This window comes from Necator americanus, chromosome IV (genome assembly GCF_031761385.1).
Source record: "Necator americanus strain Aroian chromosome IV, whole genome shotgun sequence".
NCBI classification, from domain to species: domain Eukaryota; kingdom Metazoa; phylum Nematoda; class Chromadorea; order Rhabditida; family Ancylostomatidae; genus Necator; species Necator americanus.
In genome coordinates, this window is record NC_087374.1 from 38,088,155 (window position 1) to 38,103,137 (window position 14,983).

Here is a 14,983-nt window from a genome sequence, read left to right on the forward strand (position 1 = left end):
GGCATCGATCAAGGCAATGAACAACGGTGAAAAAAGAAACATGAAAAAAGAAAACACAGGAACATGCGAATTAGCAAAACCGAGCACGTTACCAGTTTTAATTCTATAATGAAGAAAGATTCCCTTGCTTCAAGTCGTCCACTTTTGTCGTCTATTATAAAAAAAGAAAGAGTTTTTGGACGAGTGTAATCATTCAACAAATATTTCATTCATTTCTGCGCCGAAAAAAGATAAAGGTAATGAAATGCAATTTAGAGAGGTAGCATGATTAATGGGAGACTTACAAGTTCTCACTCATCAATATTTCTTTTAGGGTAGTGAATTTTATTTGAAAGTGTTGTAAGGGAAAGAATGAAGAACAATTGGAGCAATGTCAACAATGACAACGAGGTTTTTATGTGCAAAAATTAGTTAATTATTTGCACTTTCCATGAACAATTCTCATCACTTTCGACGAATGGCATCGAAACAAAAAAAAAAAAAAACGCACTGAAAGCTCTCGGATCTCGTAATATCAGGAGATGTGGAGGTATGTAGCTGTCGATCGGTGTTTCCTAGTGATGAGAGTTTAAAATTGGGTTCTTTTTCAAGAAAAAAAGTTCCGTTCCGGACGTAGCTAGTCTCTGTTTTTCGAATTTGACAGAGGGCCGAGACGAAGAATGGCCAGGCGAGGTGACAAGATTTCGTGAGAATCAACGAGGTGGATGGCAGGGTGCTCAACAAAATCATCGCCCCCTACATTTCGCGACGGAACCTTTTCTCGTAGGTGCAGGTCAGCATCAGTGGACACTGTTCGCGCATTGTAAGTGCAAAGTCTGAGAGAATCTCCATGGCGAGTCATTGAGTGCACCGGCACTTAGGGCAACTTTTCTGTTAGGCAGATTGTGTTGTAATTATGTCAACAAAAATGTGTTGTAATTGTGTCGACGTTCACGCAAAAACTAATCGATCAAATTATGAATGCAAACCCTCGCTTCTGCCTCTTTTGAGTTCTTATAGTTTTGCTTACAGGAAAAGAGAGTTTAACGCCGATGCAAGATGAGCCATGTTCATCCAAGTCGAGCAAAGTGGCCAGCAACAACTGGAAACGTGGACATCGTCGTGCTTGGAGTATGCCGAATGCGAAAGGCGAGAAAATGACACTAGCTGTCATTCATGATAAGGAGACAATGGTTTTGTTGCTTTTCTTTGATAATTCACCATGCTGCTTTAAAAACCGATTTTTTCAGGCCGATGGAAATACGCATAGGCGTCGTATAGTACGATATCGTCTTCATCCAGGGAAACGAGGGCGATTGGCTGCTGGTGCCGATACCGTTGAGCAAAATGGTGGTTTCCCGGCCACGGGGCTTCGATTTGACTTGCCCGGAATGCCACATCCAGACGAGGACGATAACGAGCTTGAGGTATCCAATCAGTGACGAATTTCCTGTCTCATTTTTCACTAAAATGTTTGGTTGTAGGTAGAAATCAATGAGGAAGAGGTGGTTGTGCCAGCCGATTCTGGAAGAGGAGCTAGAACAATTGTGAAAAGAGTTGGTTCATCTCTCTCCCTTAAAGACATCACTCCACGAATCTGGGGTGGTACAGATGTCAGGTGGAGAGTTCCTATACGGTGTCGCAGATTATGGAAAGGAGGGTGATTCCGTCCATTTCTCCCTAATTGCCGTAAAAAACAGCCCGAGCGATACGTCTTCGAGCGATCCTTGTACACGCGCCGCATCTTCCGTGCCGTGGCGCGCTCCAGTCGAACTCGTTGTAGAAAATAGCGCGCCCGAATGCTCGAAGCCCTATCTTCCGTTTTTACGGCAATTAGGAAGAAATGGACAGAATCACCCTTCTCTCCACAGTCTATGACTCCGTATTGGGATAATCCACCTGAAGCTTGCACCACCCCAGATTCGTAGGGTGATGCCTTTAATTTACCTTTTGATTAATTCTGCGTTATTTTTGTTCCAGTTCTGGGAAGCTCGGTGGAAAGCAACGAACTTTGAATACCTTCCAGAGTGGTTGCAGGATAATGAATATCTCAGGACAGGTGGTTGTGTTTTTATTGCTACGTGCAATTTAGTAATGCGAGATGATCGATGAAACTGGTCTTTTATGATAGTCGTGTTAAACCCGTTGTTAGCTATGTTAATAGTGCTCCTAGGCTTAGACAATAATGAAGATTCTTGTTAGACATTCTTCTCTATCCCTCTGTGAAGCTTTGATCACTCTATCATGCTAATTCCGTAATGCTTCCACTTATTTTCTGTTCTTTTTCTTGTTCCAAGCCATATATCGTACGTATATGAGACATTAGTAGAGCTGACCCTCACAGAAACGTGAAGTCTCTGCAAGTTCAACAGCTGTCTGGATTTGCTCCAAATGTACCACTTTAGGTAAATTCTTGTCTGGATAAACGGTAGCATAGGCCTCGCGCAATCAATGATCCTATAACATTTTTCTCATTAGTGTCGTCAATCATAATTGTCGTCTTACCAAAAATGACTAACAGTATTCGAATCATTTGGTCTTTCAGGTCACCGCCCTCCACTTCCGTCCTTCAGTAGCTGTTTAAAGAGTATTTTCGCTCTTCATACCGAAATCGGTAATATTTGCACACACATGTATGGTGAGTGACGACAAATTTCGAACAGTTGCTGAGTCACTGCACCTTTTTACATTTCAATTCGTTGCTAAGATTTCCTCTTTTGAACAATTGAAGGGCTGCTTTGAACGCAAACGTCTGCCAACATAGATTTTGTATCTGTGTATTGTGTAGCCTGTTTACATTTAGTAGTTTTTTACAGACATGGTTCGGAGAAAATGTAATTGGAGTGGGTAGAGGGACTCAGTGGCGCCCTTATTTCTGGACGCTTACTTTTTTTTCTCTCAGTAACTTTAGCCTACATGCCATAGATCCTCTTACTGATTCAGTTATTTATTTCCAGAAATAAGGGGACCGCTGAGTGCATCCCCAAATTCATTTTACCCCAGAACTCGTAGTTATAAACCTGATACAGGTAGCAGCTCACAATTTTTTAAATCGTATTTACACCTTTTATATGATCTCTATTAATCATGCCTTGCATCTTTTCTGCAGGATGTATTGCGTTCATTGGCGTTGCACTTTGGTTTCTAACGCGACCGAGCACTCAGGTTCAGTTTATGGAAAAGATAATATTTTCAACGTATTTTCTCGGTGCAATACTATGCCTCGGAATGTCTTTCTTGTTCCACACTGTTGCATGTCATTCCGACTCTGTGGGAAAGTTTTTCAACAAGTGAGTTTACTTCTCAGATTACTTCAGAATTTTGAAGACGACGCTTAAGAGGTAGTTATTACCAATTTCGTAGGTTGGATTACACCGGGATTACTTTGCTGATTGTTGGCTCATTTATTCCTTGGCTCTACTATGGATTCTATTGTCGACCCCAGCCAATGATTATCTACATCACAATGATTAGTGTACTAGGTTTACTAGCCATGGTTGTGTCATTGTGGGACAAGTTTGCGCAGCCCAAATACAGGTATTTTCTTGGACTAGTTCCATCTCTTCTTCGTTTTCAATTTTTACCTTTTCTTCCTGTGGACTGTTTTCCTTACTTTTACGCCCATGCTGCTTTTTTATTTCAGAAAGTGACTTTTTTCTGTTTATTTTATTTTATTTTAGAGCTTTTCGTGCTGGTGTTTTCGTTGCTATGGGACTGTCAGCAATTTTTCCGCCTGCGCATATGTTAGTTGTCGATGGCCTCGAATTTATGTATAAGAAGGTAAATTTTGTTCCGTAGGATACTTTTCTAATTTTCTAAGGAGGCAGTTAGGCTCTAAGATTAAGCCAGGCGGGTTTTAAAGTTCTTGAGAGTAAAGGAATACTCTTGAAGAAACGAAATGGGCTATTTCATGAACTTGACATGAAAATTTGCCATTTATGATTTTTTTTAAATGATGGCTGAGCGCAGTACTTCAAAAATTCGTGCTATGTTTGTGCGGCTTGTTGTAATGGCTTTTCGTTTTTTTTACTGGATAATCCATGTGATGTCCATGCTGTGATCATCGTTCTCCCTGCAATCTTTCGCTTCTACTTATGTGGTTGAGGATGCTGTACTTCTTACTCATTGCCGCAAACGAAGTATTTAGGCATCGCTAGTTTGGATGTTATCTATGAGCGCTATGTATATAGAGCAGCTATATATGCGACCAGAATTCCAGAATGATGGTTTCGTGGAAGATGCGATTTATGGGTAGGTTTCATTTTGACTGCTATATTTCACTGAAGTGATGCTACTCAGACAGTTATCATTTCTTTCTAGTTCTAATCGCACCAGTTATTTCACACATTTGTTGTAATTGCTGCTTTTATTCACTTCCACTCTATCACTGAGATGGCGCAGAAGAAACTGATGGAGGGCTCTTGCGCTGAACAGTTGCTGGAAAGATATCTTTCCATCTCCTACTTCTAGCTTAGAGTTAATTTTTTTGTATCTAATTTTTTTGTTCATCGTGTTTTCTTTGTGTGGATATGGAGTTGAGTCACTCCCATCATTTCTTGGTAGATTGCTCGGTTTAGACGAGGATCCGATTTCAAGTCTTGGAATAGTGATATGCGTCCATAGTAGTTTTATTCGGTTTTTCTATGTGCTCCAAAGTAGTTGAATACCGTTGATCAATTTTTTTCTATTCCTTTAATGGTTTTAAAACTTCTTAAGCTCTACAAAGGAAAATCTGATCTCCGTCCTACTGAAGTGAATTTATGCTCTAAATAGCAACTGGTAACCTAGTTGTTCTTTTTTCGTCCTGCTGTGATAGTTCTTTACTTTGTAACAAATAAATTTAACATCAACTTTCGTATTTCGTATTGTTCTAAAAATTTCTTCTATATTCTTCTGGCGGAGATAAGTTATGGGTTAGTTGACCGTTTCGTACTATCTTCTTTTCATGTGTAATTATGGCTTCTACTTGCTGTGATTCTGTAAAATTTTGGCTTTGTTTTAAATTAACATCAATTCAAGTGTAATCGACAATTTGATTTTCAGTGGTAGCTTCGACCATTGGTGATGAAGTGCCGTTAGAGCTTGATTATTGTGACGCACGAAATTATTATTAGCGTTAGTTTACTATCATTTGTAGTTCTGAAGAACTTTTACAGCTGCATGCTGTTCTGACCAACATAATTCTCACGAGGCCCTAATGCTTGATATATAGGAAGAACTGTGAATGGTTTTTCCTCCTGCTCGATAAGACGGACCAGCGAAGTAATATTTCCAAAAGCGGTTCAAGGTATCGCTCTTCGCCATATATAAGTCAGAATATAATAGTAGCTCATTTTGTTGTTGTTTTTGCCATTGCTGGCTGAAAATGCTCTCATATTTTGGAATTCTTGCAATTCTTGCTCTTGTATTCGGTGTGGCTAAAGCATTTGTCTAGTAGTCAGCTGCGTATTCTGTTTAGTCAAGGTCGCTGTTGTCTTATGCCTTAGTTTTTTATTACCTGGAAATTCCAATAATTTTATTTCGAGCGGTCTCATGTGTAGGATGCATCCTTATCATATTCAGAGTTGTATTTTATGTCGTGACAATTTCAAAATTTGCGGAACAGTTTTTCTGTGACATTTGCCCGCAACGTTCTTACCTGAGATGTGGTGAAAGTCTTAATTTCTGATCTGGGATTAACAATGGAACGAAAGCATTACTTTGAGCGCATTACTTACTTACTTTCTTAAATACTCAGATGGCTTGTCTTCATTGGACGTGCGGGCCTCAACATCTTTTTCACTCTTTTCTTTTCCGCACCCTCGCCATTGCCATCCGAGGTCCATGATCTCAATTTTCGTGAGTGACTTTGACAAGGTCCTTGAGCCATATACAACTGAACTCTTAGCTGGTCCATCCGTGCAGGGAACTCATCATCCCACCTTGCTGGCAGTGAGTAGCTTCTCGGACGCGGCAGGACATTTTGCTACGTAAGAGACCGCTGGAAGAACTTTCGAGTCGAACAGATGTTCACGGAGATCTTGGTCCGTCAGTTGGTCCGTAGCTTCCTGACAGGTGCGAATGGTGTCCACGCTGCTCTCATCCTTTTATTTAATTCTTCCTTTAAGTCGTTCTTCATATTCACAGAACATATGAAGAAATAAAAACAAAATTTCAAAAAAAAAAGAGAAATAAAAATAGAAAGAAATAGAAATAAAAAATAAAGACGTATGAACAAAAGTTTTCACGATTTACGCGTCTTCGTGTTGTACTCCTCCGTTCTCGCAGTAGACGTACTTCATGAACTTTGTTTTGCTTAGGTTTATTCACAATTCTATTCTCTGCCCTGCTTCGTCCAATTCCTTTACCATCGTCTCCGCTTCATTGGTGCTTCTCGAGAAGAGAGACGATGTCGTCCGCGAAACGAAGGTTCGAAAGAAATGTTCCATCAACGCGTATGCCCCTTTCTTGCCAGGATAGTGATTTCATTATCTTCCTTTCTTTCATTATCTATTTCATTAGTCCGCAAAACAAAGGTTGGAAAAGCTTCCATGAACAGCTTCAGCGATATAGTATCGCCTTCTCGTACCCCTTCCTATGGGTGTGGTGAGCGGACGATGGAAAAACTGCACCTTAGTGGTGCATCGATCGTGGCGATTGGCTAATCTCCTCACATTACACACATCCACACCTTAATAGATCAGCGCTGACGGTATTGCATTCGTTTCTACGAATGCAGCTTGTTATTGAGGCTGGGCTTCATCCGTCGTCTAGATATGAAACGATCTTGGTAAACACTCTGTATAACACACTCAGCAAACATCTCACAACGAGAAGTGGTGCGAATTCTGTCTTTGCTGTTAGCGGAACATTGCATTCGCGGAGGTTCTTGTTGCATTTCTTCAAACTTGTCCTTCTTTGTGCTTCCTCCAGAATCTGCTTCTGCCTGTACCTTGGAAGACAATTCTGCGAGGCGTTTCTGCAGCAGATGTTTGTTCCTAACCGCTCAATGTGCGATGCATTCGGATCAAACCTCAAGTTCGTGCCACTACAAAAATCTCTTGGTGGTCTTTGATCCAAGTTTGTCGGTCTTGGGTTCGAGACACACGATCACAAGCTGGCTTAGATTGTAGTTACTGCTTTTTAGACGAGTGTTTGGTGACCTGAATTGGGCCTTCCACGATGCACGGAATGGAGCCTTGGAAAGCATCGTCATAGGTGATGGAGAGGCTTGAACGCATAGAGTGACTATTAGACGACTGCTATACTACTCTTGGCTGATGGTGTGCCATAACGAGGAACTTTACACAGCAGTAGTGTTCAGGAAGATGACGCGTGGGAACTATCAACATCTTGCTCAGCCTTTTAAGGTAGTCTCAGAAAACCGCCTTCGCTTCTTTGATCGCGTAATGGGACCGTCTGACTACCTTGTGCAGGTTGTCCTGAGGACGCTCCCAGACCCAAACTGTAAAAAACCTCTGGTCGTCAGAGTGTGGACGAAGGTGCTAAAGGAAGATCTGAAGGTACATGGTGTTGATAGGTCAATCGGGACGTAACATTACGCAGATTATGGGATAGGAACGGTTGATAGATTCTACGCAAGGTCTTTCTAGAGATCAAACAGAATGGGTCCGCATTTCTCGTGCGCGGCTTTGAGGAGGTTCAGCACAGGTTCGCACTCCTCTGAGCAGCAGGTCGAAGTCCACGTTTGGGTCCTCCTCGATGGGCCAGTGACATTAGGTCAAGAAATCCTTGACTATGCAATCACCGTATACGACTTATTTGCTCTTTCGTTGCTGATAGCAGATATTCGTTTCTATCGTTTGACTAAATCGTATTTCTGCACGAAGGAGACGGTGATTAGAGCCACTACAATGAAGTAGTGCTACCGTGACGTAAAGTAGATATGACCTTCGGTTGGTGAGTATGTGATCGATCTCCGCACGAGTTGTGCCATCCCATGTACACTGAAGATGGTTTTTTTTCATGAAAAAAGAATTTCTATGGAGGAAGACAGGAGCGGATGGCAGCCTGTTGAGACGATTGCCATTTTTATTTCCGGTCGCCCAGTTTAAATCTTTCGATCCTGTGTTCCTCTTCGGTGCCGTTTCTCAGTTTTGGTATGCAGTCGAATTCTTATGAAAGAAGACAGGAGCGAGCAAGAGGTTGTAGAAGGACATTTCGTTGCGGATCAGTTCCTGCAGTCCCTCATGAAATGCGTACAGTTCGGTTTCATCAGCCGCTGGTGTTGATGAGTAGGCATGCAGGTCAGCGTCTGTGGACACTGTTCTCGCGTTGTAAGTACATAGTCTGAAACAGTCTCCATGGCGACCCGTGCATGTGACGCCGTGGTCTATAGTCGAAGACTTCCTGACCAACTTGAGCTTTGATTTCCTCTCACCGTCCAGCATCTGATACGGGTGAACTCCACGTGCAGGATACTGAGGGAGTGTTTATACTGGAGTGTCAGGAAGACTTCTTTCCAAACTAAGCAGCCCTGTCATGATGAGCCCAATCTACTGTATGCCACCTTTTGACATTTTGCTGAGACGGTGAATCTTAGCCGTGGTTTACTCTTAGCTCTTAGGACTCTTTCTCAGCTTGGGAGACCCGCCAACAACCCACTAGCATCATTAACTGCTAGTCATCAACATTAGCAGCTGATGAATCCGAATTGGACACATTTTATGAGGAGCTGGAGGGAGTGATCCGCAATGAAATGTTCTTCTACAAGTTCGTTGTCGGAGACTTCAACACAGGCCACTAGGAAAGACCACCGAAAAGAAACATAGGATTGAAAGATTTGGACTGGAGACCGGAGAATAGTCTCGCCGGGCTGTTGTCCGCCGTTCGCTTCTTTCATAGAAATTTTCTTTTCATTAAGAAAGATCATCGACAGTGGACATGGGAATCGCCCAATGGCAAAATTACGGCGCGGAGATCAACCACATACTTACCAACCGAAGGTCATATCTACTTGACGTCACGATAGTACTACCCCATTTATACAGTGATTGCATACTCGAGGATTCCTTGACCTAAAGTAACTGGCCCATCGAGGAGGACCCAGACGTGGACTTCGACCTGCTGCTCAGAGGAGTGCGAACCTGTGCTGAACCTCCTCAAAGCCGCGCACGAGAAATGCGGACCCATCCTGTTTGATCTCTAGAAAGACCTTGCGTAGAATCTATCAACCGTTCCTATCCCATAATCTGCGTAATGTTACGTCCCGATTGACCTATCAACACCATGTACCTTCAGATCTTCCTTTAGCACCTTCGTCCACACTCTGACGACCAGAGGTTTTTTACAGTTTGGGTCTGGGAGCGTCCTCAGGACAACCTGCACAAGGTAGTCAGACGGTCCCATTACGCGATCAAAGAAGCGAAGGCGGTTTTCTGAGACTACCTTAAAAGGCTGAGCAAGATGTTGATAATTCCCACGCGTCATCTTCCTGTACACTACTGCTGTGTAAAATTCCTCGTTATGGCACACCATCAGCCAAGAGTAGTATAGCAGTCGTCTAATAGTCACTCTATGCGTTCAAGCCTCTCCATCACCTCCGACGATGCTTTCCAAGGCTCCATTCCGTGCATCGTGGAAGGCCCAATTCAGGTCACCAAACACTCGTCTAAAAAGCAGTAACTACAATCTAAGCCAGCTTGTGATCGTAACTGATAGAGTTTTCAAACTTTCACATTGTTATCGTATCACATCGAAACCTCAAAGTATTGTTGGATGCAACCACATAAAATTGTCCATCCATCGATTTCACTGGTTTGAAATTCTAATTCTTTCCTGAAATTGTGGCTCTTCTTTACTTTGAACTTTATTTCAAGGAAACAAGTTTTCGGAACAGCCATCAAAATTGCAATTGAGCAGGACTACATTTGAACATCATACCATTCTTATTCCATATGAATAGTCGAAGTTCTCGTTCTTGCACTGAAGCAGTGCAACCTTCAGAAGTCCTGTTTTTCATCCTTCTCTTTTTATTTCTTCCTCTGTTTTGCGCCCATCTCCATTGAATCTCCAAGAATGTGTAAGGAAAACAAGCTACAACTCATCTCTTATTCTGGATCATTTCTCGTAAATATCAAAATACTGACAAGTTCGGAGAATACACTAAAGAGGAACTCTGGAGCAGAAAACGTCAGTCTTAAACTCCTACGTCACATTCTTCCAAAGGAATACTTTATTTGCAATCATTGTGCCCTTAGAAAAAGTTAAAATTAGGTCTTTGCATCTCCTCGGACTTCGCAACGGTTTCTGCATTCCTCTTCAGTGTCAAATTTGTTTCCGTTTCCTTTACAACCTCCGTAGGTGAATTCCTCACATTTTCCTGAGGTTGAGTTAAATCCCCACCTGAATTTCAAGACATTTAAAAGATATTACACTCACGAATTGTAGATCAAATCACATCCGTTTCAAATCATCTGACAACGAGAAGCAGCAGGAAAAGCGTATGATTAGGTACCAATAAGTACAGAAAAGCACTTTCTTTCTCATGATGAGCGGCAACGCCTCTCAACAAATATTTCCCAATTCAATGATTGAAAACTGAAAACACACGTGTAAAATTTCGAAAAGTACTCTTTACACATCAGGTTTTCAGTTTTGGGTTAACTAAAATCGAAACCGTACCTATAACCTATAACTAAACCTATAACCTATAACCGGGACCTATAACTCGTTAAATTTCTAGAATCAACATCCCCCCCCCCTCCCCGATTATTGCTTCCGAAGCTAAACTGACGTAATGGAAATGATTTCTTACGCATCGAAATCACCAAGGCACCTGGGAGTATATCCTTCTTCCATGGATAATCATTTCTCTCATTTAGTTATCATCGATACAGTTATCATCGACAAGCATAGAGAAGTAATTTTAGTTATGAAAAAAGTGACAACGCCTCTTTGCAAATGTTCTGGTAACTCAATGAATACGCACGTGCAAAATTTCGACAAGCACCCTTGACATAGCGAAAAATTTTTCAGTCAGTTACCTACAATAGAGATCATCTACGAAACCACAAAGTTACTCAATTTTCAGAATCAACATTGTCGCCAATGATTCTTCCTTCGCTAAATTAACGTAATGAAATAATGATAGCTTACTTTGTGAAGAGAGCCAAGCAGGGTCCTGTTACTCCAAACTTTTCCTTGCATGGATTCGTATTTTTGTTCCTGCCACTCCAAAATTTATCTCCCCTGGATCCGTATTTTCTTTCACTGCTCACTGCAATGGTCTCATTATAAGCCTCGAGCATCAGTGTAAGCACAAATTGTTACCTAAAGCGAGACAGAAGAGAAGAAATAGAAGAAACCTCATCGCTGGACAGATGCTTCGATGATTCGACATCAAAAGAGGGGGTCTTTTATAGCCGTTCTGGTGGATGAAAGCGATGTGGCAATTAGAGTCAGCACCTTCTAGAAAAAGCTACAAAATCCTGGTAATCCAAAGGATTTGAAATAAATGCACGAGATTCAGATTTCACGAGACAACAGAATATTTTTCTAACTCGTTGCTGATATGTCCCTGTTGTATGGTAAGTCAAACAGCTACAATCAGACGATAGAGAAGGGCGGATGCTTATAGAAAGAAGAAGCAGTTCGCAGATAACCATCAGAAAGACAATAGTTGATTCAGTTTTACGAAAGCAGCAACTCTTTTCCTGTTACGAGTTAATTTTTTTGCAAAAACGGTCCATTCAACCAACCGCCCTGGTGCGGCTCGTCATGTTTCCACCACCCGTCAACCACGTCTAATACGTACTTCTCTGGATTACCAGTTGGAATTGAGCACGATTGATTGGTTATGCAGGTTTCAGAAACTTTTTTACACTTTGAGAGAAAGATGCAGTTGGCGATGGTCAAACTTTGAGAACAACCGCTACATTCAGAGCTCCGCTTCGAGCGCACCCGGTTAGGCTGCCCGGCGCCGCCCGCGCGGCTGTGAACTCTGCGGGCGGCATTGCGCAACTGCAGCGTGCTTAACGTCGTTTTTGCCCGATAGCTTAGTGAGAGCGTTTGCTATAATTGATATTGAAATAGCTTTTTTATTGTAGAATACTCTTTAAATCCGTTAGAGCTTGTGTAAAAGAGGGTTTGCTCAAAACGGCGAGGAATTCTTCGTAACGGTAAAAAAATAATTAGCAACACTCCAACGTACTAAGCGCTCATCATCAAATGATGAAAAACCACTTTTGTTGATTCTGGTTCCATATACTTTTCATTTTTCTGCGAGATGTTAAAAGAAGAATTTAATTTTTTCTCTTCTTGCACAATTTTTTTTTAACGTTGCACGAGTTTGGTGCACTTCCATTTCCCCTCAATATCCACTCAAGTGTGCTCTTTCGATACTAGATAACTTGAATATGGGGTTGAAATCAGAGGATTTGTCATAATTTAGGTCCACATTGTTGGTATAAGGTGTTATTCGAGTACTTTCAAAAAAATTGTAACCGTCCACATCTTATTTTTGTCTCCTCACCTCCTACAGGAATTCTCAGTGTAATTGGTTCTGTCATATAAGTTCGAAAGGTATCAATAAGTTTTTCCTTAGTTTTTTTCTGATCGCTATCTCATGACAATAGAACTGCATCTCACAAACGAAAAATATAGAACCCTGAATAGCACTGAGTGCTAAATTTACTGAGATCCTGGCGGAAAAGTGTCCACTAGAGTGAGTGTTTCCTTGTTTTTCTTACCGTACCAATGAAAAGCTGCACATTTCTCAAGTACTGACTAAAAAGAACGTGTTTCAAGTGCTTCAATGCAAACTATGCCTCAGTTCTATCGCCATTCTTGAAACACTTGCTTTTGTTAAAACCCAATTGATGAGATGTCTAAGAAAGGCGTCTAAAATTGCTCCGGAATTGAGGTTTAATGGTCCGCCTTCGTTCAATAAAGAATGAAAATCGAGGGGTGTAATTCCTATATAATCTCGCTTGATTGATCTCTTTTTATGACTAACACCGTACAGCACACTAAATGCTTTGTTAAATATTCTGTTCATTAAATGTTCTGAAAAAACAATTATGTCTGATGGGATGTCTGATGTCTGATTTCAGCAAAACAATGCTCTATTAATCCCAAGGGTGGAATGGGATGAATTTGCACAGTGCTTGTAAACTCTACTTTTTTTTTCGCCGTTTTGTTGTAACGTCCTTCAGGTGCGTCCATTTTTGAAGAAAATCAGGTGTTCGGAGTCAGCACCTCATGACATCCTCGATACATTAGTTTCTATTATCCAATTTTTTTGTCAAACCTTGAATCTTGCTGCGAACTGCGTTGACCTCAGAAACGAGTCTCTTTTAATTGCCCTTTAAGGAACAACGACTGCACAGAACATGTCTGTGTATTGTCATGTGTGTAACTTTGAAACGCGTCCATAGTATATATCATGCTGCAATTTCACTATAGGCTCTTTAGACTACGAAAGTAGAGAATGAGAGGAGTATTTTGATGCCGCATACTGGCGAAGTTTCAGAAAAATTCAAAAATCCAGGAAATAATATTTCCATTCAATATATATTGATAATATTTCCGTTCAATCCACTTCATTCCCACCTCCCCTTCACAAGAATTGGAAAGTACATAAGGAACCTGTTTTGTGCCAGCTGTCAAAACTGAGAGTTATTTCTGGAAGCTTCAAAGTTCAAAGCTCACAGAAGCTAAAAATAAATGACTGCATATAAACTGGTCATCTGATTCAATACCATCAGAATTTTCTAGTTAATTATCGTATCCAATATTCTGACCTCATTCCCATTCTTTTTTTCCCATTATAGTATATTTCCGTTATGCTATGTCCGTCAATTTCGATATGAACTGAACATGAATTCGAACCGATATGAATGCGGCCACTGGACAAATTCATTCATTAATGAATATGATCAATGTGATCACCAACAGCAGCCCATCGTGGCATACAACCCTGTGAAAGGCTTGTGAACTCCGCACACAACCACAAATTTTTCGTGATGTGAAAAGCAGAAGGAAAAATATATTCTGTTGAGTTGAAGGAAATAGTGAATTAAACAAAAGAAAGAAGAGGAAAAGGTGGATGAGCTCTGCAAACAAGGTTAGGGTTAAGAGTATGGGTGGTGTTCGATCTGAAAATTTTCGTTTGTCGAATTCGCTTAGAAGACAGGAGGCACCTTCCATCACCTCTTTGACTGCAGCAGAAGAAGAGCTCACGTAGGGGCTATAGAAATTACATCTTAGTAGGAAAATGAGCTAAAAGATTAGTCTTGATCTACTAGATACACATTATTAGTTAAAAGTGCTATTCTTCAGTTTTAAAAAAAATTGTAACCGTCCACATCTTATTTTCGACTCCTCACCTTCTAGAATTCTCAATGAAATTGTTTCTACCACAAACCTATAAGTTTTTTCAGTTTTTTTGCTGTCTCATGACAGTAGAAGTGCACCAGTTAAAAACAGCCGACTGTTGGATAGCGATGGAGAATGAGTGCTAAATATGCTGAGATCCTGGAGAAGAAGGGTCCAACAGAATGTGCATTTCCTAGTTTTTTTTTTTTTTTTTGCTGAAAACCTCTTGACGAGATGTTTGAAAAAGACATCTAAAATTGAGGAAATTGAGTTGAATTGGAGTGGAAAGTGGAAATTTGAATTGGGAGAATGGTCCACATTTTGTTGAATGGAAAGGAGAAAAAAATATAAATTGATAAGTGTCAATGAAGCATTTTTAATTGCTGTAATTCCTATTTAATCTTATTGTTTTTATAAGCAGCGCTACAGCACATTAATACCTTTGTTAAATGTTCCGTTTATTAAATGTTCTGAAACAACAATTGTGTTTGAAGAGTTTTTTTGGAAAAAAAAATACCTGGCTCTCTCAGATTACCACCTCTTTGCCATCTCCAACATCATTTGGATTGTCAAAACTTCCAAACCATCGATAACACCAAAAAGCCACTTGAGCAGTTCTTAACGGACCAGTCTCCAGGGTCATCTACGATCTGCCTAAGCTTTGGCAAAACTCCATCGATGCGAATTG

At 40.9% G+C, this 14,983-nt stretch overlaps 3 protein-coding genes across 3 annotated transcripts; 1 reads left to right on the forward strand and 2 right to left on the reverse strand.

Annotated features, from left to right (window-relative positions):
* Positions 1 to 1,031: 1,031 nt before the first annotated feature.
* RB195_003956 (uncharacterized protein) lies at positions 1,032 to 4,336 on the forward strand (the record flags this gene model as incomplete). The annotated part of the gene is made up of 10 exons (XM_064201848.1): positions 1,032 to 1,172; positions 1,230 to 1,406; positions 1,464 to 1,535; positions 1,960 to 2,038; positions 2,525 to 2,617; positions 3,089 to 3,269; positions 3,343 to 3,516; positions 3,660 to 3,759; positions 4,127 to 4,230; positions 4,300 to 4,336. 10 exons carry the CDS (start codon positions 1,032 to 1,034, stop codon positions 4,334 to 4,336), a joined length of 1,158 nt encoding a protein of 385 aa, XP_064057729.1.
* A 3,733-nt stretch (positions 4,337 to 8,069) lies between these two features.
* RB195_003957 (uncharacterized protein) lies at positions 8,070 to 8,369 on the reverse strand (the record flags this gene model as incomplete). Its single annotated transcript, XM_064201849.1, has 1 exon — positions 8,070 to 8,369. The coding sequence occupies one exon, from the start codon at positions 8,367 to 8,369 to the stop codon at positions 8,070 to 8,072; it is 300 nt and encodes a 99-aa protein (XP_064057730.1).
* Positions 8,370 to 10,190: 1,821 nt separating this feature from the next.
* RB195_003958 (uncharacterized protein) lies at positions 10,191 to 11,290 on the reverse strand (the record flags this gene model as incomplete). Its single annotated transcript, XM_013451492.2, has 3 exons — positions 10,191 to 10,323; positions 11,077 to 11,197; positions 11,251 to 11,290. 3 exons carry the CDS (start codon positions 11,288 to 11,290, stop codon positions 10,191 to 10,193), a joined length of 294 nt encoding a protein of 97 aa, XP_013306946.2.
* Positions 11,291 to 14,983: the final 3,693 nt, after the last annotated feature.